This window comes from Hippopotamus amphibius, chromosome 4 (assembly GCF_030028045.1).
Source record: "Hippopotamus amphibius kiboko isolate mHipAmp2 chromosome 4, mHipAmp2.hap2, whole genome shotgun sequence".
Taxonomy (NCBI): domain Eukaryota; kingdom Metazoa; phylum Chordata; class Mammalia; order Artiodactyla; family Hippopotamidae; genus Hippopotamus; species Hippopotamus amphibius.
Genome location: NC_080189.1, coordinates 136003785 through 136030009, shown reverse-complemented (window position 1 = coordinate 136030009; position 26225 = coordinate 136003785). Strand labels below are relative to the sequence as shown.

Here is a 26225-nt window from a genome sequence, read left to right as displayed (position 1 = left end):
TCTTCTGATAACCACCTGATAGACTAAAGAAAACATTCCTCTGGGGGTGGGGGGCAGTAGAGAAGGGCTGACCGTTATTGGACTGGCTATTTCTGTAAAATTGGCACAAAAAATGCTAAATAAAGAGAAAATGAATAGCATATGGATTCTAGCTGAGACTTCATGGAAACACCCAAGGAAAGAAAAAACAGAGGGTAGTCTTCCCAATGTGCATGGAAGAAGTAAAATGCTTCCCTAAATTTTTCTATCAGTGTCAACATTTTGGATGGAAATATGCTATTAGAAAAAAGATTAGCTCTGGTTTGCTTAGAAAGAATTCTCCCTGCAAATAATCCTGTGTGAGTTCTTAACATGTAGGGTTTACATTGTCAATCAGTTCTATTTGGCCATTTTCAATATAATTTCTTTTTGACCCATGAATTATTTAGAAGTGGGTTTTTAAATTTCTGAATATATTGATTTCTTGGCTATCTTTAGCTTTTGATTGTATTTCTAATTTTAATGCATTGTTTGGGTTTTGTGGTTTTTTTTTGAGAAGTGCTTTAGGGTCAAGAATATGATCAATTTTTGAAGATGTTCAATATGTACTTGAAAATAATATGTATTTACTATATTTTTGTGGGACTATATATATGTATATATATGCAGTGTATACACATACATATCAATTATGTCAAGCTAAATTCTGTTGTCCATAGTTTTTCAGTTCTTTCTAAATTTTGGTCTGCTCAATCCACTGTGATCTGTAATTGTAAATTGTTCATTTCCCCCTTGTGTTTCTGCTTACTTTTTGCAGCATATATTTTGAGGCTATGTTTCTTTTTTAGGAGGATAAGGAATCAGAATAATTATGTCTTCCTGGTGAATTTATCATTAAGTAAAGCAACTCTTGGTCTTTAGTAATGCTTTTTGGCCCTTAAGTCTGTTGAATTTATATCAGCTTTCCTTTGATCAACATTTGTCTGGTGTGGTGATCATCACTGGTTGCCTAACCAAAATCCACTTATCCCATTTCCTTCCAAAGAACCTCAGTTTTGTTCAGGTAGCCACCTATTTCTCTTTCACACAGCCAAGTGTTTCAGTTTGATTGGTCTAAGGGTGAGTTCATTCTGTTTTCCAGTTCGTTGGTTATTGGGCATGAGATTCAGTGTTGGTCAAAATGAAGTGTGCTGATAGATGGGGAGCCTCTGGGAAAGTATCCTTTCTCTGAGCAGATCCATGGTCTCTCTGCCACCTGATGACAGCTGTTCCTGGCGTCACCCCTGGAAGTCCTGCAGCTGTCTTGCTACACAGAGTATAGAGAAGGAAAGAATCCAGGTCCTTTATACAAACATTTGCCTAATTTCTTTTTGAGTATCCTTCTAATTTTTATGTGTAATTTCTTTTAGTGCCTTATATAAACTAAATAACGTGGAGTTGCTCTGAACACAAACACAGAGGGCTTTTTTTTTAAACCTTTCAGGAGGTGCCTTCATCCACTTACATTTAGTAGTATATTTGCTCTTCTGTCATCTTATTTTGCTGTTTTAAACTTCTTTGCAATTCCTTTTGCTTTTTAACCTTCTCTTACATGTACTTGGTTTTATTTGCTTTCTTTCCTTATAATTTTTGAAAATTCATTTTTTTTTCATTCTGTAAGCAGTTGCCTTTTAAAAATAAGGAAAATTCTTGATGTTCCATGCCTGTTTGGTAAAAGCAAAACTTGACGCAACCTAAACGTTACCAAGAATTAAATAAATCATTATACATAGGAAGAATGAGTTGTTTATATGCAATTGAAGTGGTAATTCACCTAGAAAAAAATGTTAAGACGTACTGCTAGATGATAAAAGTGGTTTGTAAATTCTGTGCACAGTCGACCTTCCATGACTTCCTGTAGTCTGTTCCTATTCTGATTATATCTAGCAGAAATTCTGTTATGTTTCTGACAGGTAAATGCCACCTTTTCCTGGTTTCCACAGCTAGTTCAGGGTTTCCCCCATTTTTGTATTTAACCTTATCATTGGCCCTAGTGGTGGTGTAAGAATTAGGGTTTCTGTTTTTCTTTTTCTTTTTTTAATTTTATTTATTTATGTATTATTTTTTGGGGGGTACACCAAGTTTCAACCATCTGTTTTTATACACATATCCCCATATTCCCTCCCTCCCTTGACTCCCCGCCCCCACCCTCCCCGTCACAGTCCTCTAAGGCATCTTCCATCCTCTAGTTGAAGTGTATTTTTTCCTTTATAAATCAATGTCATGCTTCATTCATTCATTCCTTCAGTCCATATTAATGACCTTTCACTAAGTGCCACATATTTAAGTGTAATTGTAAGGCTAGATGTTTAAGCTTAACTGTAAGTTTATGTAATCTTTAAACTAAAAATCACTGAAGCAAAGAACTGGAAGATAGAAGCTGCATAGAAAATAAGAGCCCACAAGGGTAGCTTTGGCCAGGGATGAATAACAGAGACAGTCTCTCATGCATGCATTTGCTGTGTTTCAACTGACTGCTTAGTAGGTACTTAGTACTCAGTTGAAACACAGAAGAAGAATGTTCAAGGAAAGTGAGAGATTAGTAAGTCTGAAGTTATGACATGTGAGTCTTACTCAGTAACTTACCAAGGAAAAAGTTCTGCCACTTCAAATGCCTTCAAAAACCAATAGCCTTATTATCTGTGCCTCAGTTTTCTCCTCCATAAAATGGGGTAATAAATATTACCAAACCCCCTAAGTCTAGTCTGAGGACGGAGTGAACACAGGTAAAATGGGATAACAATGATACTACTATTATATAATGATATATATTATATATTAATATACTATATAATGATTTTTTGTTTGTTTCTTATGAACACATCAACTTTAACTTCTTGAAATTAAGAAACTGATCACAAAGTTATCTTCTACTAATCAGCATGAGTTGGTCTACAGACAAATCACAAGATGGAGCTTGATCTTACTGAAATTAAGGAGGTGATACACTGAGATTAAACTCAGGGGTTAAGTCAGTGCACGTAAAGATGATTCTATGACATAGCCTTTAAATTTGTCAATATTTTGCTTTTGATGATGCTGGGGAAGAGAAAGCAGAAAGCATGAAACCAAAACTTCAGGATCGGGTCAGCAGCCTGAATTTGTACATCACAAACCACAGGGCAGTTACCGATGTGGAAAATCCGATCATCTTCAGCAACGCCTGTCACGGAAGGCAGGTTCCTCTCCCAGAAGGTGTGGGTGATTTCTACAGCTGCAACATCCTCGGATTCAGATTCTCCTATGTCTTTCTTTGCCACCTTCCCCAAAGCATTCAAGACCTCTCTGGCTGGTGTTCTCCACTTCACTGTGCCACCGTCTCCATGCCAGCAAAGCAAATCCTGCCTTCGGGCTGGTGAATCATGCTTCTGTCCTGAGTCATGATCCCAGGGGGGAAGGAGGCATGTGTTCCTAAGCAGTGCTCCTCTTGCCTGTTCCTCTCTTCCTAGTGCACTGGATGTAAAGCACCTTGGCATTCAGCTCACAGATTTCCCTTATTTCTTTATGGACCTTAGCAAGGCAGTCAGCTTTCCAAGCAAGGACGTAGCCCACGAGGGCGGGCAGCGATGCATGTGCCTTGGTGTCATCCAGGGTTATTGAAATCCGAGCATCCTCATCTTTGATGATCACACAGCAACGGTAATCTTTCTTCTTCCAAAAGGCCTCCTGTGGTGCCAGGCAACAGGCTTGTAGGGAAATATATGAAATCCAGGGGTGGCTATTTAACCAAATGGTAACATAGTTGATAATAGCTTGGTTTTTATTAATGCAGCTGATTAACTACTTTCTGATGTCTTTTATTTCTACCCTATACTGTATTATCTTTCTCACTTTTGATGTGGTCCCTACACATTTGTTCATCCTTGGTGATCTGGCTGGACATCCTTTCTTAGTTCCCTAATTTGCCTTTCAGAACTCTGCACAGTTCTGTTTTGCCAATTTGGCAGGCTGTCCCTGTCCTGCACGTCCCGTATAGTTTGTTCACCTGCCAAAATTGTTTGTTTAAAGACCATCCAGCTCTTTGGACTCCTTTCTTCCCATCAAGTCTTTTTTAGCCAGTGCCCTAAACTTACTCAAATTTGCTTTCCCAGACTGATTATTTTTTCCTCATCAACTTATTTCCTTTTCCTTAGGAAAAGAATGTTATGCCTTTTTTTTTTATTATTACTTTCACAGAAGTTTCAATTCTCTTTTAGTGCTTTGTGAACTCTGCCATTATTGAAAACTGAATTAGAAAGGATTTTTGCCTTATGATGCATTTTGTGACAAGTAATTATCTCCAGTGGACTTTAAATCTATTTCACAGTTTGTGGGTGACCTATTTTCTACAGCAAGTATCAGGATAGTTAGAAACCTGTTTGATCACCATATTGGAGTATTAGGATGCATGTCCTCATGTAATTTGGTGTTGGATAAAACAAAATAAAGCAGCTGTAAATATGTATATCGTTGGCTTATCTTAAAGAGACTATAATAACATGTTTTGAAAATTAAATATTAAATTATCATCATAATCCCAGGAGCCAAAACAATGACTATATTTTTAACAATTCCCCCCACCCCCCTGACACATACACACTGGCACTATTTCTGGGTGTTCTTGGGAAGAAACAACCCAGAAGTTTAAGAGGTGGCCACAAAATTCCTCTGAGGGGGAAATGTAATTTTTGTAAAAACAACGTAAGGATTATTGATTGCAGAAAGACAGCCCTGAGGATTTGTCGCTGATGGATTCAGAATTGAATGGCTTGCTACCAGAGAAGTAAGGAACCGTAGTAAATTATTTGCTTGATGCTGTGATTATTGCCCACCCACCCCTAGCCTGTCATAGGCACACCTGCTGCAGTGTGACTTGTAGCCCACACCATCGAGTGGAGACCTTTGAATTGTTCTGACCGATAGAATGCAGTGAATAGATGGTAGACCAGTTGTTCCTGAGGTTCAAGAAGCCTTGGGTGCTCCTGCTTGTTCTCCCAGCCCAAGCTCCTTGTGAACAGGCCCAGGCTGGCCCACTGGAGGGTGGGAGACCTCATTGGGCAGTTTCAAGTCAGCCCATCTGCCCCAGCCGAGGCCCCACACATGTGAGAGCCCAGCCTCTAAAAACATAGCCATTCTGCCACTGCCAGCAGGTGCACGAGGTGCCCAGCTGAGTCCAGTCCAGACTGCTGCCCAGCAGGCTCACGGGCTAAATACATGGTTGTTTGGAAGGTGGTGAAGCAATAAAAGCTAATTGATAGAGAAACATTTAAATCTCTGAGGATAGCATCATGGGGACCAGGAGGTGGTGCTGGGAATGGTAAGACTCTGGGAAGGGAAAAAGGTGGGGAGAGGGAAAGAGACCAACAAGGCAGGTGACATCAGTGACAGGTTTTTTATTTTTTTAATTGAAATATAGTTGATTTACAATGCTGTGTTCATTTCAGGTATACAGCAAAGTAATTCAGTTATGTGTATATATATATTTTTTTTTCAGATTATTTTCCATTATAGGTTACTACAAGATGTTGAATATAGTTCCCTGTGCTGTACAGTAAATCTTTGTTGCTTGTTTATTTTATGTATAGTAGTTTGTATCTGTTAACCCCATGCTCCTATTTTATCCCTCCTTTCTTTCTCCTTTGGTTTGTTTTCTATGTCCCTGAGTTTCTTTCTGTTTTGTATAGATTCATTTGTGTTATTTTTTAAGATTCCACATATAAGTGATACATAATATTTGTCTTTCTCTGCTGACTTATTTCACTTAGTATGATCATCTCTAGGTCTGTCCATGTTGCTGCAAATGACAAAATTTCACTCTTTTTTATGGTTGAGTAATACTCCATTATATACATAATGGAATATATATATATACACACACACACACACACATATATATATATACACCTATCTCATTTTTGTAAACCATTCATCTGTTGATGGGCACTTGGGTTGTTTCCATGTCTTGGCTATGGTAAACAGCACTGCTGTGAACACTGGGGTGCATATATCTTTTTTCAAATCAGAGTTTTCTTGGGATATGTGCCCAGGAGTGGGTTTGCCTGGAGTGGGAGGTCCCTGATGGGGAGAATGGCTGGGAGACAGAGCCAAGGCTGGTATCACAGAGTGAAGCTTTTTTCAGTGTTGCCCTAACCGCAGAATCTTCTGCAGGTGTCTCCCACCCACATGTGTCTTGGATGAGTGGCATTTTTCAGAAATCAGAGAAAAGGAGTTATGTTACATATCTGCGATCACAAAGGGAGGAAGGAAAGTGGAGCAGTTGCCAGAGGTGAGGCTGGAAAGAACTGGACATTTAGAGGACGCAAGCAATGACCAGAATCATGAGGTAACGTGGAAGAATGTGTCCTGCTCAAGAATTCCTGGAAGTACTCAAAGAGCGACTAGTTTTTCACTCTGTAGAGGTTGGAGCCAACTTTGTCTAAATCTTAGTGGGTAAAATCACCCCCACAAACCAAAGGGCTTTCAGCCACTAGGAGCTGGCATCAAGTTATACAGAGTTTCTATCTACCATACATAATGTTTTGTGTTTCATTCATTTTGAAATTGTGTGGCATGTAAGTTTAGCTCCAGAATCAGTAAGAAGTAGTTTTCATCGCTTCATTGCTAACTTGTTTTTAATACATCTGGAATCAAAGGAAAATTTTCTCACTAACCAATGTGAAAAGCCAGACAACAGCAAAGCAAGTGTGAAGTCAAAACTGAATTCCTGGATGTATTTGAAGGGAAGGGAGCAACGCAGGCAAGATGTGAAGGTGGGGCGGTCCAGCATATTTGGGGGAAGAGACACAGTTTAGTTTGGCTGATTACAGGGCAGTATTTTGAAATGCCATACGGTGTCTTTTTCCTCCTTAGTAGTTCCAGAGTTGGTTTTTGTGTTTGTTTGTTTGTTTGGTTGGTTAGTTGGTCGCTTTTAAAACCCTGCAGCCTTCCCCTCTGTTAAGCCAAGAAGCTGAAGATAATTTTTTACAGGGAAAGGGAGATGGAACACTACCCAGAACAAAAGAAATCCTTGCTCAGCTTTGAGTTCCAAACTAGATTTTTAATATAAAGTCAGTAGATAAATAGTAGTCTCAAAAAATTAGACTTTCAAGCAGAAGTAGGGTTTTTCTCAGATCTTTTCCATTAGGGTTTTTATATAAAAAGCTTGGAGGGTTGGCTTTAGAGAAAAATGAAGGAGAATATGTTGCTAGAAGTGCCAGCCACACAGAGGAGAGTAAAACCCCTCTGTTTTGGGAGGAGTGAGTGCCTGGCAGCAGCTTAAGGAAGAGAAGGGAAAGAGGTTGCCCCAAATGCGTGTACTACTTGGGAGTTTGTGGGAAACAAACAAAGAAACACCAACAACTATTAGAGCGTGGAGGGGTCGAGCCTCCAGAGAAGCTCAGAGTCTGCAAAGCAGCAGGTGTGGCTCGGCTGATGGAGCTCAGGGCAGCCCCCCAAGTCCCCACCCCGGCTCTGGGGTGCTGGGGAGGCAGCCAGGGGGTCCCGGCCCGTGGAAGGCCTGGCCGTGCCGCCCAGAACCAGCCCGTACCCGCCCCCCCCCCCCCCCGCCCCCAATGCTGGAAGAGGCCGGAGGTTCCAAGGGGAGGCTGCCGGGGTGGGGGGTGGTCCTGCCGGGACGCTAGGGGGAACCGGGCATCGTGCGGGGCTAGCGCAGCTCCGACATCCACACCTGCCGCTCCGCTCCAGGCAGCTGCCTTGCGGGAGGCCCGGAATCTCCGCTGGGCCCGGCTGGACTGGACCAGGGCGCAGGGGCGGGCGGCCGGGCAGCAACTTGGGCCGGGGAGGGAAGCGGGAAAACTCTGAAGGATGTGGGCGTTAACCCCCAGGAGCGATTTTATTTTATTTATTTATTTTTTAAAAAAATCTTTTTTCAGCTTTATTGAGGTGTAATTAACAAAAATTGTATATATTTAAGGTGTACAAGGCGATGGCTTTCTATAAATATGTGCTGTGACATGATCACCAACAATCAAGCCCAGGGAGCTATTTTAAACCAAAAGACCCGAGACCCCTTTTAATTGGCGAAGTCACATTTTTTCAGCCATAAGTGGAAAGACGGGTAAAAATGAACGTTATATAAATTTTTGCACATCTGAGTCAGTGTATGTGATGATGGTGGTGATGATTTTGACCAGAGTACGCATAAAATACATTTGGAGGAGAATGGTGGGAGAGCAGACTCGGGGGCTGGGGGGGCTGAAATGAGAACACTCAAGTCTTCTGTGAGGGAGGGGAGTCCCGCATCTCTGACAGGAGGCCGTGCTGTAGCAGATAATGTAAGAATAAACGGAAGGTTTTCTCCTGGAGGACATTATGCTCAGTGAAATAAGCTAGTCCCAGAAGGACAAATGCGGGTGATGCCACTTCCGTGAGGTTATCAAAAATAGTCAAATTCACAGAAGCAGAGAGTTCGGGAGTGGTTGCCGGCAGCTGGGGGTGGGATGTTCAGTGGCATGAAGTTTTAGTTATGCCACATGAGTAAGTGCTAGAGATCTGCTGTAGCCATCACTGTTACCAACTCTGTGCACTTCAGATTTATTCAGAGGGTAGATCTCATGTTAAGTACCCTCCCCCCCCCCCCCCCCCCCAACACACACACACACAAACAAGCTACAAGCAGACTCTAGGAGGTGCTGATAGCCTGGTACCTTGATTGTGGTGCTAGCGTGACTGGTGTGTGGTATGACCAAACTCTTCAAACTGTGCACGTTAAAAGTGTGCACTTCTTTGTATGTCATTTAAACCTCAATGAAGCTGTTTAAAAAAAAAGAATTAGGGGTTGTCTAATGTTCATAAGGAATTCTTTCATTCTTTCTCTGAAACATCAGTCCTCTGCCTTAAGGGCATAAGTAAATATCCTTTCTGAGGAAATTATTAACGCTCTTATTCCCCCAAATGAAAGTCTCACGCAGCCAGAGCGGAGGGAAGGTCCATTTGAGCACCTTTGGGCCCCTGTGCAGAATCTGCAGAACTCTGGGGAGACAGGCGACAGTCTCGGCTGGGGTACATCTGTCTCCCACATTTACAACAGTCCTAGGCGGAAACAAAAAAGAGACCCGCCTTTCCTTCACACCTTCAGCTTTGTTGTTTTAGCTCATAATTAGTTCAGTTTAAGAGAATGATCCACATAAATTAACCTCAGAGATTACAGTGTGGTCACTTTTCTGTCTTAAATCAGTGTCAGCAGCTGTTTATTGTTTCAAACGGGACAAAATAATTAAAGTGATCCCTTAATGTTTTACACCTCACAAGTGAAGATTAGGAACGACCGTCAAAGCTGAAAAAGCAACACGTCCTTCAAAGCAAAACGGGGGGCTAACCAGGACAGCCTCCCCACGTGTACACAAAGACAAGGGCTGGTTGCGGCCGGCATGTCTCTGCCTTAGCGGGGAGGCAGCACGGAAGCAGAAGGAGGCATTTGCAAGCTGTCAGGGAACCAGGCTCACCATCTTTATGGGCCTGGATTACGTCCACAATGCAAATTGAGCAAGTTCTCATGGCAGCTCCCACCCTAGAAATATTTCTCACAGCTCCAGCACAAACTTTTCAGAGGCCTTCAGCCTCTTTTCCTCTCTAAAAGTGCTGAATTGTACATAGGAGTTGCAGGAAAGTCACATTTGCATTTTAGCACAACCTAAACATCGCACAGTGGAACTTGTGAGAGCTGTGTTCATTTTTTAGGCCATTTTGGTGCTTTTAGTGGTGCAGTTATAAGACCTTACTATTTTTCCAAAAGTATGACTGTACCTTCTTAAATGCCTAATTTGCACCCACTGGATCACACACAGGGAGAACTTGGCTCATTCAGAATTAAAAATATACTGAACTGACTGAGGTAACTTGACGGGATTCTTTGTCCATGAGTCGGTGACTCTGAAACTGTTGGGGTGCTTAACAAACAGAGTCCCTGCTCAAGACTCTGCTGGTTAGGATGCCTCGAACCACCTTTCCTTGTCATACATTTGACTAGTTAGGCTCTAAAAATAATTTTATCCGGTCCATCTATTCCACTCCTGGGTGTATCCCCAAGAGAACTGAAAGCAGGACCTGAACAGATGTTTGTACACTCATGCTTGTGGCAGCACTACTCATAACAGCCAAGTGATGGGAACAACCCAAGTGACCACCTATGGATGGATGAACAAAATGTCATACGTGGACACAATGAAACAATGTTGACCTGTTACCTGGAACGAAATCCTGACACACACTGCAGCATGAATGTACCTTGAAGACAATGTGCTGAATGCAATAAACCAGACACGAAAGGACAAATATTGTATGCGTCCACTTATACGAGGTCAAATTTATAAAGACAGAAAGTGGTTACCAGGGGCTGGAGGAAGGGGTTATTGGAAGTCAGTGTTTTAAGTTTGGGAGGATGAAAACATTCTGGAGACAGATGGTGGTGATGGTTACACAACAATGTGAATGTACTTAATGCTGTTGGAGTGTACAATTTAAAAATGGTTGAGGGACTTCCTAGGTGGCGCAGTGGTTAAGTCCAATGCAGGGGACACGGGTTCGAGCCCTGGTCTGGGAAGATCCCACACACAGTGGAGCAACTAAGCCTGTGTGCCACAGCTACTGAGCCTGCACTCTAGAGCCTGAGGGCTACAACAAGAGAAGCTACTGCAATGAGGAGCCTGCACACCACAATGAAGAGTAGTCCCCGCTCACCACAACTACAGAAAGCCCAAGTGCAGCAACGAAGACCAAACGCAGCCAATAAATAAATTAATTAAAAAAAACCTGAATCTGAATCTACATTTCAAAGAAAATGGTTGAAATGGTAAATTTTATGTTATATATGTATTTTACCACAATAAAAATTTAAAAATAACTATACACAAAATATAATGTTGACTATGGTTTTCTAGATGAATTGCATTGGAAATTTGTATCAATTTGAATTTAAAAAGTCATGACGCCAATAGAAATAGCATGACCCAGCGAGGTCTGTTGGAAGGAGGAGAGGCACTAAGGCAAGGTGGCTGATGACCTGGCATAACCCAAAGGAACAGTGACAACTCACATCAGTTGAAACAGTATTGATAAAAGAAACCCCTTAACCTAACCCAGTGGATAGATTAAGACTTACCAATATGGTACCCAGTGGCCGCATAAATGCGGCTGGCCGGAATTGAACTGTGCTATAAGTGTAAAATACACACCAACTTCAAATATTTAGTGAAAAAATGTAATATATTTCATTTGTAATTTTTATATTCATTAAATGTTTAAATGATAATATTTGGGACACATTTGGTTAAATTAAGCATATTAAAATTAATTTCACCTGTTTGATTTTTACTTTTTTTTTTACTACAGTTACAAGAAAATTTTATTTTATATGTGTATGCAATGTGTATACTTTATTGAAGTATAATTGACATATAACATTATATTAGTTTTAGGTATACAAGATAATGATTCAATATTTGTATATATTGTGCAATGATCACAATGTCTATTCCACATCTGTCACCATACATAGTTACAAATTTTTTTTCTTGTGATGAAAACTTTCAAGATTTACTCTCTTAGCAACTTTCAAATACGCAATTCAGTATGATTAACTATAGTCACCGTGCTGTACGTCACATTCCTATGACTTATGTATTTTATAATTGGGAGGTTTGTACATTTTGAAGTTTCACCCATTTTGCCCACCCGTCAACCCGCCCCCCCCTCCCCCCCCCGCCTCTGGTAACCACCGACCTATTCTCTGTATCTATGAGCTCAATTTTGTGGGGTTTTTTGTTTTGGGGGGGTTTCTTTTAGATTCTACATGTATGGATCATATGATGTTTGTCTTTCCGTCTGATTTCACTTAGTGTAATGCCCTCAAGGCCCATCCGTATTGTAGCAAGTGGCAATATTTCATTCCTTATTATGGCGGAATACTATCCCATTGTATATATTCATACCACACTTTCTTTATCCATCCATCAATTGATGGACACAGGTTGTTTACATATCTTGTTGTAAATAATGCTGCAGTGAGCAACGGGGTGGAGATATCTTTGCAAATTAACATTTTAATTTTCTTCAGATAAATACCCAGAAGTAGAATTGCTGGATCATATGGCAGTTCTATTTTTAATTTTTTGAGGAACCTCCGTACTGTTTTCCATGGGGGCTGCACCGATTTACATTCCCACCAACAGTGCGCAAGTGTTCCCTTTTCTCTACGTCCTCGCCAACGCTTGTTATTTCTTGTCTTTTTGATTATAGCTATCCTGATGGGTCTGAGGTGATATCTCACTGTGGTTTTGATTTGCATTTCCCTGATGATTAGTGATGCTGAGCAGAAAATTTTAAATTACACAGTGGCTTGTCTTATATTTCTGCTCTAGAGGTATGTGGGGTGGTTCATGGTATAACAGCATAGACTATGGGCTCCTTCTCTAAGGTATGAGAGACCAGCTTTTAAGACTTTGTCAGTTCTGATACTTTTCTATTCCTATGCCCTAGTCTTAGCCCTCTACTTTATAGTAAGCTCAGTACAACAAAATGTTTGTTGCTCTCATTTCCTCTCTATATTCTATTCATTGTACTCCTACCAGATTAACTTTTATGAAACTCTTGTATACATTTTTTTTTCCATGTTCAAAACCCAGTAACTACAGTCTGGGATGTTTGCAGATTCCAGGTTTCCCAGAGATTCTGAATCAGTCATTTAGGGGCAGGACCGACACTTTGCATTTCAGCAAATACTCCAGGCTTGTATCATGCAGAAGGCCTGGGGGACACTGGCCTGTAGGAGTAAGCTGATTCCTCAGAGTATTTCTCAAGGTTCTTTTTGTCTTCATAAGCTGGTTAGTCTAACCTTTCTGAGAATAGGAACCTTTGGAAGAGAACAGGCCTCTGTCCTGAGCAGGGAGTTGGCCCTAAAAGTATCTCCAGCTCTGCTCTTCTTTCACCCTATACCTAATTATGATTATCTACATCCTCAGAGTAATTTTTCCAAGCTTCAGCCTGAATTTGAGGAAGTCAACCTGTCCAATGCTGCATTTTGTAGTGCTGGCATCATAATATGAATCTATATGAACCAAGATGGTTTTGACATGTGCCCTTTTTCATAAATTATTTTCCTTGCTTTTCTATTGATTAGCTCCAGGCATCTTTGGGATGCTAATGTCAGGACTTTAACTCTCATTCTAATAGACAAAGATGATGACATTGCAGACTGATGAGCTGAAGGCCACGTCTGGCTCAGAGAATCATTTTGATTTTTCTGTGTGGTTTCTGTTATGGAGTGCGTCCCCCACCCCAATGTGACTACTATATTTGGAGATAGGCCTATTAAGTAGACAATTAAAATTCAGTGAGTATAAGGGTGGGGCCCTAATCCCATAGGACTAGTGTCCTTCTAGGAGGATAAGACACCAGAGATAATCTCTTTGGGAGCACACAGCAGGAAGGTGTCTGTCTGAAAGCCAGGAAAGAGGTCTCATCAGAAACCCACCTGTCAGCCCCTTGGTCTTAGACTTCCAGCCTCTAGAACTGTGAGAAAATAAATGTCTGTTGTTTAAGCCACCCAGTCTGTTATATTCTGTTATGGCAATAAAATTGTCAATACTTAAAATTTGGCAGAGTGCCTATAAAAATCTGAATTTCTCTAGAAAAATTATAAGATCTGGCAACAATTAGTGAGAGATGAGTAGTAATTTGTCTGCACTCTCCACTTCCCCACAGTCTCCACCACTCCCTTTTGTCTCCCAGACATGGAGGCTAAAGGTCAATTGGCAATTGCATCAGTATTATTTTTAACCTAGTTCTTTTCATTACTTGCCTTACCATTGTGGATTTAGGTCTGTCACTGATAATGTAACTATCTATTGACAAAGGTCAGTTTTCTTCCAATAATGAAATAGGATTTGTGTTTAATTATCCACCCTATCTTGTCTGACCTCCCTTTTGATATAGAGTCTTTCTTTATGAGCAAGCTAACCAGCTATAGATTCTGAGCATATATGAACCATACTGATAAACACTAATATACCTTTCAATCATGAAAATAAATTAGGACATAAATCTAAACTGTAATGACAAATCTTAACTCTGAACATCATGAGCCAATTATGTAATTTGCAAAAGACGTCTTTTATCAACTAATAAATCAGGGTGGCATGAACTGGCAAAAGAAAAACTACCCTTTGTCTTGACAGATGCAAATAAAGAATAAATTACTTTTACTTGAAAATTTGGAAATAATGGATGGGGATTATGAAGATTCCATCTGTTATATGATTTCAAGTCAGCCATGACAGTTGTGCATCAGAAACATATTGAAATGTTAACTTTACATCTTGCATTTACAGAAATTAAAACATAAGACATTTTAAGAGCCAGAAAGTGTAACAACCGTTTGTCAGAGAAAATAGGAGCAGAAGCTGGAGACACGGAAAGTAGAATGGAGGAAAAAAAGAAGGAAAACAATTGCTGGAATGAGGAGAAATTAATGTAACAGAGCAGAAAAAAATAGCACAGCACGAAGGAGAAAAACATGATGCTTTAAAGGAGAACAGAAGTCTATGAAACTGTACTATATTTATTGGTTGGGAGTGTATTTCTATTAGACTAATTCAGGCAAAATTTATAAAGAGACAGTAAATCACAACATTGTTTGTCTTGGGCATCGACAACAATAAACAAATGAATGGATCAAAAATCATTCTTTTCAAAATAACAATGTTGTATAAAGCAATCTATCAGTGATTTTTGGAGCTATTTCATTCGTCTGCTTTTGGTGCTCTGGGATAGAAATCAGCTGCTTAGACAAAAAAAAAGTTCAGAATTTACTTATGGGCCATTTCAGCAAGCTTCGAGTATGCAGTACTATTACTAGTTGTAGTTCAAAGCTATTAAAACGTGTGCATTTTGTAGGTTAAAATATAGTGCTGTAGATGTTGAAGCGACCATTCTTATTTTGTCAAAAAAGCATATTTATTTTATGTATGGCTTATGTCTCCCATTTGTACACTCAGAATCTCTCTTTTAAAGTTAGATTGTGGAAAAATATCTGCCTTAGAAATTTCCAAAGAATAAAAAGTAAAATTCACTGGGAGTGTTTTTATTAAAGAAAAAAGTAATTCATGTTTATTGTAAAATAGTTTAGAAAACCCAGATGAGCAAAAGAGACAACAAAAATCATTCTTATTCCACCATTCACAAATAATTACTTCTTTGACTAATCACAGTTTGGTGTGTATAAGACTCATCTTCTTTCACTGTGACTAGCTACATGTATATCATTTTTACAATGTGCCACACTGTATACACTGCTTCAGAACCTGCTTTGCAATTGAGCAATGTCTTGTGAAAAGCTTTCTATGTCATTAACTGTTATTCTATAGTGTTTTCATAGCGAGGTTGAACCATAACTGAATTAACTGATTTTTCCCTTGCGTTTTTACCACTGTAAATAATGAACACCCTTATACATAAACCCTTGGGCATAATCCAAAAGGCACAAAAAATTAAAAAGTTTCTGGTGTGCACTGCCAAACTGTCCTTGCAGAATAACTGTGCCCATTTAGATAGACCCTAGTATGACATGAGATTAGCTATTTCACCGATTCTCCTGTATTATAAATGAGATCACAAGTAGGAAGTACCTGATACAGTGCCAGCATTTGGTAGCATCATATAAAACGTGGTTCTCGTTCTACCTTTTTCTCACCGAGGAAGAGAATCCCACTTTCTGTGCTTAAGTACATAAGGACATAGGTGTTTTTCGGGCACTTAATGCATTTGAGGCAGTGAGGTTCTTAAATGAGTGGGCGTCCTTACTGTTTTCACTGAATTATAAGAATGGACGTAGCCGATTCCATTCTTGTCTTTTATGGAATGAGATTACACACCTTCAGTTATTTGGAGTGTGAAATTTTCTTTATTATTTTTAACCTAATCTTGTTAGATGGCTGTCTCTTTATCAACAATTTAATTTCTCATTTTCCTAAGTGGAAATAAATTTTCCAAATATTTTGAATCATTGACTTGCAAGTCCATGCAAATGCCTTAGAGAGGCATAATGGTAATTCCAAAATCTATCAAAATAATAGGATTCGCAATGTCATTCCCTAAGACATCTAACCTTCCACTCACTTCCAGAACCTAGAAAAGTTTTAAAAAGAAACTATTTTAGCACAAGTCATCTTGAGAAAGGCAAAATGATAGTCACTACAAACAGCAGAATGACCGTGGCCAGGATTTCTAAAAGGAAACCTTGCAAACTAAAGACAGTGAAAGATCACAGAATATCTGTTTAAAATTCCTTCCACCTAAAACTCCTTTCAGACTGAAACAGCCAGCTATCATGGAGAGCATATTGGATTCCCAGGATGTCCTGGGGAAGAATAAAACCTAAAAAAGAACTTTGTCGCTGAAAATTTAGAATTAATGTCGCCAGCTTTAAAGCAGAAAATAACTATAACACAAAAAATCTTATACAAAAACTAATGCAGAAAAAAAGTGCTCTGCCACGGAGAGAGCAGAGAAATGGTGTGATCCGCTGCATCTTTGTTCTCCAGTACCTCTGGGTGGTTTCACTTGCTGCCTTTGACATTTTTCCAGTAAGAGCAGAGTTTTCTGTTATGCCATTTCTTTCTCTCTCTCTCTCTCTCTCACACACACACAGAGCCAAAAGTTAACCTTTAAATTCAGTTTCTCTTTTGTTTACTTTAAAGTTACTACATCCATGGTGCTTAAGAATTAAAAGAAACAATTCTTAGAAATAAAGATGAAGAAAAAAAAAGAAATATACAAGGTGATTTTCATGCTAGCTTACTGTATCTGTTTCCACAAGTTTAGTTTCCTTTAAAATGGTACTGTTGCTCTTATTTTATGCATTTATTAATCATACAAATGAAAGTCCCAAGCTTGCACACGGTAAAGGAACAGTCCTCAACCATTCATCCAGTTCTCTTCGTGCTGCGGCTGTTTTTATTTGTTTTCTGTTGCTCCCCTCCACTCTCAGGACCCACTAATAGCAAGAATACTTAAAAATCTTATATGATGTTGAAAGCTTCCTTTAATAATAATGTAACGATATCTTTATTCATTTTCTAGAGCTGTCACATTCCATGATTTCTAGATGTGTTTTTAATGTTAGTGAAACACAGCTAACCAGTGACTTTAACATTAGAAATACCTACTGTTGAAAGTTAAAGGGTTTACACAATTTTATTTTAATTCAATTCTTCGTTGACATTGATACCATTTCTTTGTTTCTATTATTCTCTTTTTATAACCTCCTTTGAAAAGCAGTGAAGATGAATTGGTGTTTTACAAAACCTTAAAATTCTCAGAAATGCCTTACCTTTTTATCAGAGAATCTATCACTGGTATAATTTTCATCCTGTATGGGTTTTTCATTTCACACAAATTATTTACATTTAATTCAATTAAGTTTATGATCTTCTCCAAATTATGACAAACATACACAGTACTTAATATTTTTCAATAAAACCTTGCCTGCTCTTTAGAGCATTAAGTGAGATTGTCTATTTATGGAGTAGATGCGTACAAAGCTATTTCCCAGCTAGTTTTAGATGCTGGGGACGGTTAGTTCCCAAACATTGCAGCACACCAAGGTTACATATGTGATTCTTTTAAGTGGCTTCTTATGTTTCTATAACCTGATAAAATGTCATTAATCCTTTGTAGCCACTTTCAAAAAGTACTTTGTGTGCTGAAAACAAGTTCAGGAATTCAAAGCAATTTTATGTGAAGTAATGTTATCCTTACAGCAACATAAATGAATTCTTTCAGTAAAAGTGTTGGTGAATCCTGGAGGGAAATAAAACATCTAATTGTTTATGCTTTGGAAATTCAACAGTGAAAATCTCACTCATTGCTTATGTTTTTGTGATTTGCATTATCTGGTACAGTGACAGTTATACATTGTCTTCTCAGATGTTTGATAGTTTTAGGAGAAACTTGGAATGACCTTGGGATGTCCTCTCTCAGCCCAGCTGCTTAACTCTGAATTTTATTCTGTAACAGTTTGTGAAATCAGCACATCTCCTCAGAGCTCTCCTGTGGGTTGCAAGCGATCAAACAAACAAAACCATAGTGACACGACAGTTAGATTGGTTTAACAGAAAGGGAATTCTAAAGACATTCATGAATGACTATAAAAATATACAACTGGAAGACCATATCTTTTATTAAAATCACCACAAGTACAAAATCATCGCGGAAATATATATATATAAATATACATATACAAGCTGTATACATATATTCTCAAATTCCTGGAAAATTATCACAAATATATTGGCTTTACATGTCATCATGTGGCATATCCCTAAAATAGAACGAAAATACCCATACAATTTTTTGATAAACAGCATCCTTTGCATGTCTAAATTTCTGTGTGTGTTTTCAGTCAGACATTTGTCTGTTTGTAAAAGATTTGCTATGAAATGTTTCCCAATTTAGGCTTCCTGGCCCTGGGGGTGACATGTTCTGTGTCATGTAACATTTGGTAGCTGTAACGTCCGTGTAAGTTTCAGGTGTATCTCGCCTTTTCCGTAGCAAGAGCCAACCTGCGAATGTTGGATATACAGCCGGCCGCAGCTTCCTGGAGATCCTGGTCTGGAGACCCCACCATATCCAGTAGAAGCTGCCACATGTGGAGGTGGAAGGGGAGAAGGGAAATACGAATAAAACAGTTAATCTAAACACGTAAAGTTAGGCTATAAAAATAATGTGAAATGTGAAATATTTTGTAAGTCACCAAAAAAAAAAAAAAAAGTCTGAGAAATTCCATTGCGGCAAATGTAAATATAAATGGTACTTAATCAGATGCAGGAACGTCTCATGAAATTCTTACCTTTTTATTTCCTGGAGCTGAGCTAGACCTGTGTCTCCCTCCATTCTTGGGTCATCTAACTGCTAGAAATTTCTGCTTTGAAATTTCTCTCGCGTCCTTTGCGGCTTTTCCACCCCCTGGGACAAGCCAGCAGCATATCATGCCTGGACCATTGGTGCTTCCTCTGAGACTGAATCTCTCTGCCTTCCAGTCTACCCCACCATGTCACAACCTCATTGTATCAGTCCCTTAATGGACACATTCATTGACTGCCAATGCCAACTAACCAGAGCCCAGTCTCCTAACCTGTCCTTGAGGATTTCTGTGCTCTGGCCTCAGTCTACCTTTCTAGCCATTCATCTTTCTCCTGTTGCATCCTGTACTCCAAGGTCACACTTCCCCACTTCTTCTGCCTTGACTGGTGCCGTTACTCTACCTACAACGCCCTCCCATCTCCTCTGACCTTCTGTTATCCACCTTTCCTGACCCGGCTAACTTTTCTACAAAGCTTCCACTCATTTCTGTCACACAAAATGCCATTTCTCCCTCATCAGAACTCTCATAGTCGTTTACTCCAATGTCTGTTGCTGCACTTATAATCTTCCTTTTTCTCAGATATTTGTATTAATGCTTTTTGTCCCACTTCAGGTTGTAAACTCTGGAAGAATCTTATAATGCCATAGAGTGCCTGACACAAAGTAGATGGCAAATAAATATCCAATAAATTAATCAGAACTTTTAACATCCATCAATTATAATTCTAATAGTTCGGATGAAAGATTTAAAATGTAATTTGTATTGAACAATTTTCATATGGTGGCCTTTGAGTACAAATGTGGATAATGTTATAGAATTGAGGATGTCGCGATAAGCAAAGAAATATTGTAAGGAAAAATATTGTGAAACATCTTAAATATGGCAGGCTTAGGAGTTTGGCTTTTATTCTGCAGGTAATAAAAGGAAGTTATTGAAGCACTTTCATCAGGAGAGTGGCACAGTCATCTTTGTATTTTAGAAAGATAAATTTTATGACAACTTAGTAGAAAATGGACTGTGGAGAGAGAAGACTGATGGTAGTGCATACACCAGGTCGGAGGGGACAAGGATTGAGTAAAGCAGAACCAGGAATAGCTGGAAGGAATGCATTCAAGGGATATTTAGGGACTAAACTATTTAACAAATGGCCTAAGGACAGTTGGTTATCCAAACAGAAGAATATTAAAATGGTAATCTCATATCATACATAAACATTCATTCCAGGTGGATTGATGATCTAAATAAGAAAGCAAAATATGAAACATTTAGGAGGTTGTATAAGAGAAGACCTTGATCAGATTGGGATGTTGAAGTGTGTCTGGCCTCTCTGCTCCTTGACCTCCTCATGGCAATGATCTTCACACACTTTAGCCCCCACTTCCAGGGTCATGCCCTGGTTCTCATTTTTCATCACTCTCAACAGTCCAACCTCCAGATTCTCTGATGACAATTTCTTCTCCTCCGATTTGGCCATTGAACTTACTTGTTTTTCTCATCACGACCTTTAGTCCATTGGCGTATATACTTCTTCTTAAACCATCTCCTATCTTCATTTCCTCCATAACCAGTTTACACTCCACAGTCCATCTTTTCATCCATTCTCTTACCAGTTTCTTAAGCCTCCTTATGACACCCAACCAATAAAACTAACCCACTGTGTCCTCCCTGTGTCCTCACCTCTAAGCAAGCCCTGCGGGAGACAATATGTGAACAACCAGGCAAATGAATCCATCATAAATCCAACTTCAACTGGATCCTCTCACTGCTCAGCACTCTAAATGTGTCTCTCTCTAATTAGGTCGCTTCCTCATTCTTTTCAATGCCTGTTTAAAATCTTTTCCATTCTTTCCTAATCGCCAGCTCTTCCTCAGCAGATAACTTGTAAGGGCTCCTTCATAAGCTTGATAGACATCATTAGACAGGAGCTGTTCCAACCAAATCTGCAACCTCCCTGCATCTTGGCACACCTTGTTCTCCTTCCTTCCACCTGTAACAGAGTCTGTCTCCTTCTATCCAAGGTCCACGGTGAAATTCGTACTCTCCACCTCACCTTCTCCTTAGCGCTTGTACCACCACGCAGTCCCTCTCTCTTACTTATCTTTAACCTCTTCTGTAGATTCCCTCCCTTCATCATGTAAATGCACATCTCTATATCTTGGGAAAACAAAAAACAAAAAACCTCCCCTGAAAAAGACTCACTACTTTGACTCATTTTCTTCCCTTTGTAGCCCAATTTCTTTGAAGAGTTGCCTGTCCTCACTGCCTCCAATCTTAAATTCTGTTCTCGCTCCAGGCTGGCTTCTGCCTTCAGCTCTCCGTGAACAGCCCTCTGGAAGGTCACCTATAATTTCCATGTTCTTGGGGACTCAAAAGTAGCCTCATGTAATTTGACCCTTGAACAGTGTTTGATATCATTGACCACTTTCTCCTTTTTGAAATTGTCTCTGCCATTGGCTTCTTATATCAGACTTTCCAGGTTTTCTTCATATTAATATGTTCTCATCTTTTCACTCCTTGCTGATGGCTCTTCCCCTCCCAACCGCAAATCGTTAGCGTTCCTTAGGCTGAAGCCCTCTTCTGTCTTCACTGTGTGCTCTCTCCCTGGTTGGTTTCCTTCACTACTTGATTTTAAATATCGCTCACGTGGAACCACCTTCCAAACTTACGTCTCCACCTCAGCACCTTCTCTTGAATGGCATACTTCATCCCCACTTGGCAGTTTCACAGCTCCCCAAACTTGATCTGTTTAAACATCTTCCCTCTCAACCTGGGTCCCCCAGTTTTCTGCCAGATCAGTAATAGAGATCGTCGCTTAGTTGCTCACATCAGCAATCCCCCTGCCTCACACTCACTCACCCTCCTGTCTCCCCTCACTCCATCCAGCTAATTATTGTATCCTTGTGATTCACCTGCCTGCACTTGCTTCAAAGTCATTCACTTCTCTCAGGGCCACTGGCACCAGCCTGGCCAAGCCCGCCGACAACAGCTTCTCACCCTCCTTGCAGCCTCTCTCGCCTCCCTCTAGCTAATTATTCGTACTGCATCCAGACTAATTTCCTAACTTGTGAAGTTCACCAACAAGGGGAAAAGTTCTAGAGAAACAGAAAGGAAATGAGACGTGACCAATCTGAGATTCAAGAGAAAGAACTATTCTCTTCTGAGTTAAGGAAACAGGGCCTTTGTGGGGAGCTCATGCCTTGTGAGTTTTGCATTGTTAACGTAATTAAACAAGGAGACCATTGGATGAGGTGGCTCTAATGCCTCGGTAGCCTGCGTAAGCAAACCAAAACCCCAACTAGAGTCTGAGAAATCTGAGAAAATGTACTCAAATCTGAGAAAATACCACTTAAAAACAACCAATCACAAATCACCAACGAGGCTTTCCCGAATAAGGCAACTACTTAAGCTAAGGCCAATCAAGTCACTTCCTTGCTTTGCCTCCACCTCTTTGAAATGGAGCAGGACCCTGTGGTCCTTCCCTCCACCCCCCCACCATGTCCTCAGGCAAAGAATAAGTTTAATCAGAGAAGTGAGAAAATGCAGAAACAAAGGAAAACAGTCCAACAAGACTAAATAATAATAGTTTAGTCATTAAGCAAAGTCAAGGACCTTTAGTTCCTCCTCAAGGGCTATAGATAATATTCTGAGCCATGTGCTGTGAGCTCTCTTAGAGATACTGAAACCCCCACCAGGTGAAAGAAGTTAACCACATGATGACCAGACTGTAGCCATGACATAAGCTACCACAATTCAGGGAACTGGCCTCAAAGAAATGGAAACAAAGTGACCCTGGAACTAAAGAGTAACTGTACCTAAAACAATCAAGATGACACTGATCTGACCACCGATGACTAATTTCAAGATGACAGTCAGAGCTGACTGTGCTGTTTCTACATGTAGCCCCCTCCCTCCACCTATAAAAGCTCTTGCCCACTGATTGTCGGTGGGGGGAGGGGGGGAGTCAGCCTTTCTGCACCCCCCCACCTCCGCCCTGGTTACCGGCATCCAAAATAAGGCAAACTTTCCTGTCCGACAGCCTGGCCTCTTCATTGGCTTTTGAGTGACAAGCGGCCAGACCCCACCTTCCCCTGGCTCCTGCGGGTAGAGCTCCCCTAACCATCTTCAGTTTGGTGCTCCCTGAGTTGAATCAGTGTTTGCTCAAATAGACTCCTGTACATTTTAATGTGCCTCAGTTTATCTTTTAAGAGCGTTACTGAGAGTTTTCCTCCAGCAGCATGCAGTCACCTAGGCGTAGGACAGAGGACATAGATCATAGGATTGTAATTCATTCAAACAGCCACACAGTCTGGGCTGGGCTGGAAGGGAAGTCAAACAGAAGTCTACTGATAATCTGAGAGAATTAGGAAGAGAGACCTCAGTGAAGTAGGAAAACAGTGTTAGTGGGAAGGAAACGTAGGAAGAAGTTGAAAAATAGGACATTATAGTCTCAGAATGGATTATTTGGAGTTTAAAATTTATACATAAGATCTTGAGAATTGACAAAGTCGGGGATGTGGCCATGGAAATGTAGGTCAGTATAAGATTGTTACACAGTTTTATACACACACACACACACACACACACACAATTTGTACTCATTCTCTGTCTCGGTCTCTCTGTGGAAAGAGGAAATAGTGGAACAGTTATTGGAAGGAAGAACAGAGTAGCCAGCTCTTCTTGGCTGCTGTTACACATAGCTTAAAAGTCTTTTGAGAGCAACTCACACTTGAACCCCTTTTCTAGGTTGCAGCTTTCAACTCTTGATCTACAGTTTGCTGTTTTTACCAAATGAATTATTTGTTTGTACCTGACTTTACTATTATATGAAAGCTTTGAAAGCCGATATAACTATATGAAGTTTAGACAGTTTCTTCTAAATGCGTATTTGACGCAGAAGTTCATCCACCACTTTTTTTCATGCTTGTGGATTTTGCTCTCTTGCCTCCATCACTGTAATCTTCCATTGCCTTTGCATACAGGGCACTTGCTGTAACGTGGGGAGTTCCCGCTGCTGCGCCATTACTAAATGACTAGCTAAGAGCATCCCAGGCTTGACATCAAGGAATCCCGAAAACTCCTCTATTCTCAGATGGGCCTATTTTCCCCTTCATTCTACTTTCCAATCTTCAAGTTAGTTCTTTTATCAAAACGAAACATTTCAATCAATTTCTTGGTAAATTACATCATGACCTGAGGGTTTTCTCCCCCTTCTTCCCAAGTACAATAGCCGATTAATAAGCGTTCATGAGTTTCCTTGTTGATTCCATTGTTTTATAAAATATGGCATTAAAATTCTCCCATCAGTCTAAGTCACTTTAATAGACAATATTTATTACTATGTTAATTTTTAAAATTACAGCCATGTCATCATAATGAATAATGTCAGTTATCTGTGGATGTTTCTGGGCCCTGGATTAGGGAGCCTGATGCTACATTAAAAGCTTGATTTTCACAAGCAAATGAGATGTAGAAATAGTCTAGTGTCTAACTGCCCTGCATGTGTTGTCCAGGAAATTGGAGGAAAATAGACTACAAAGACTTTCTACTGAGAATTCACCTAATGCCTACCTCCCAGGGCCAGCCTGCTCCGCTCTGCTCTAGTCTCTGGTCTCTCCTTCGATAGTTTTTGTTGTTGGCTTTTTAAATCTGGGGAGACATGAAATGGAGTTCTGGCTGTGAACTCCAACTACCTGAGTGAGGAACTAGAGAGTTCCTTATGCTGTTCAGCTCCTCCATAGAAAAGGCAGCATCAAATAGCAGTCAAGGTCATGGGCTTTGAGGTCACAGTTCCTCAGACTTGTATCCTGACTCCTTCACTTACTGGGCAAGTTACGGAACGTCTCAGCTCTGCCTTCTCGTGTGTTTAGTGGGAAGCGTCATCATGAAGATGGATGAGACAGTACACACCTTTAAAAATGCTTGAGCACCTGTGCTCACAGGCTCTTTCTATCTTCCCCTCGTTCCATTTTGTCTGCGTGTTCCCTGAGCCTTTGTGTGACAGGGAAACTGAGGAGGCACAGGCAGGGAGAATCTACACTGGAAAAGGCAGAGGCTTCCTTGTGGGAGAGAAGAAAACAACAGATGGGGAAGGAAAGGAGGAAGGCAGAGAGAGGGAGGAGCTTCCACCCTGCTTTGAAGAGAGAGTTTGGAGAGCTTGGAGTAGGGGGTGATTTGGGAGCAACTTCAGAGAGAGATAGACTGAGTGGAACAAAGGTAGGAGATTTTAAAGGGCTTAATAGTACATGACTGCTCTCTAGCTTCCAGAGAGGGAAACCAGGGTAAAAACTGCTTGCAATTGCTCCTTGGCGGCCAGGCTTCTGTGTGTTGGGCTGCATGTCCCAGTCACAAATGGACCATGAGGAGCTTGGCTTCGTGTAGGTTATGCATTCGAATCCCGTAAACCAAGGGCCCCAGCAGCACAAAGTAAGTTTGCCGCAAATGCCATCCAAGACCATGGTGATTGCCTCACCAGGTCCAAAGTCTGGTTCTGGCAAGTATCCTTTGGAGCCCAGCCCTGGTTTACGGGGGAAGCAGGCGTTTCGGCCCTATGGTCAGTCTGCCCCGTCAGCACTTGCTCCAGGCCCTACCTTGTCTCTGGTTGATGCTGTGGGTATCACTGGTCCAGGCGTCACTTGGCATCAGCCAGTGCCCCCCCGCCTGGCACGGCTCCCTCAGAAAGCAGCGCCTTGGCTGATGCCTGCCAAAACTGAACCAGTGTTTTGCCTGTACTGCCCCTCAGATCTGGTTGGTGTTCTGTGGTTCCCTCTCCAGCTTTCCAGGACTCAGATGCATTTATCCTCAAGCCCTTGATGCCAGTTACATAATTTCATATTACATAAACCAGTGAACGGTGAGTGTGAAATGTCTGGCTTGCTGTTGGCACCTGGGTCTGTGACAGAGCCTGTGACGTGCTGGCTGTCCCTGGAGTCTGCTAGACAGGGCTGCTGGGAGGGCGTGCCCTGTGTCACATGCCTTATGCTAGAATGCAGTGTTCAGTCAACACCGGTACCTGTTATGACTCAACTCCGTAAATGACTTTGTCTGTTACCGAACTTCTGCTCCTGAGTGCATCAAAATGACTGCTACCCTTTGGAGGATTAATTTTGCCTAAGTGTCTTGTGCCCACCACGAGGTTTCCTTCCACATCCAGTATGGTGGTGAGTGAATGTTTACCCTAAAAACTTGATCAGTGGTGCCCAGCTGTCCAGTATTTTAAATGACTAAAATGTAGACAAGGGTGAAAGTTTTAAAAATAGATGAAAGGAGAAAAGTATGGCTTAGAAAAGTACGTGTGGTGGATAGTAAGAAGTGCTTCCTTAAACAGAGCTTCAGTGACCACTGGCCTCAGGCC

At 40.7% G+C, this 26225-nt stretch overlaps 1 protein-coding gene across 3 annotated transcripts in view; it reads right to left on the bottom strand.

The window, feature by feature from the left end:
* Window positions 1-18179: 18179 nt before the first annotated feature.
* The window catches only part of ODAD2 (outer dynein arm docking complex subunit 2), a 178720-nt gene continuing 170674 nt past the window's right edge, over window positions 18180-26225 (bottom strand). For all 3 annotated transcript variants that reach the window (XM_057733900.1, XM_057733901.1, XM_057733902.1), the window contains one exon: window positions 18180-18649. In XM_057733900.1, the coding sequence (XP_057589883.1) occupies window positions 18536-18649 (114 nt within the window). In that variant the 3' untranslated portion in view covers window positions 18180-18535. The remainder of the gene's footprint in view (window positions 18650-26225) is intronic.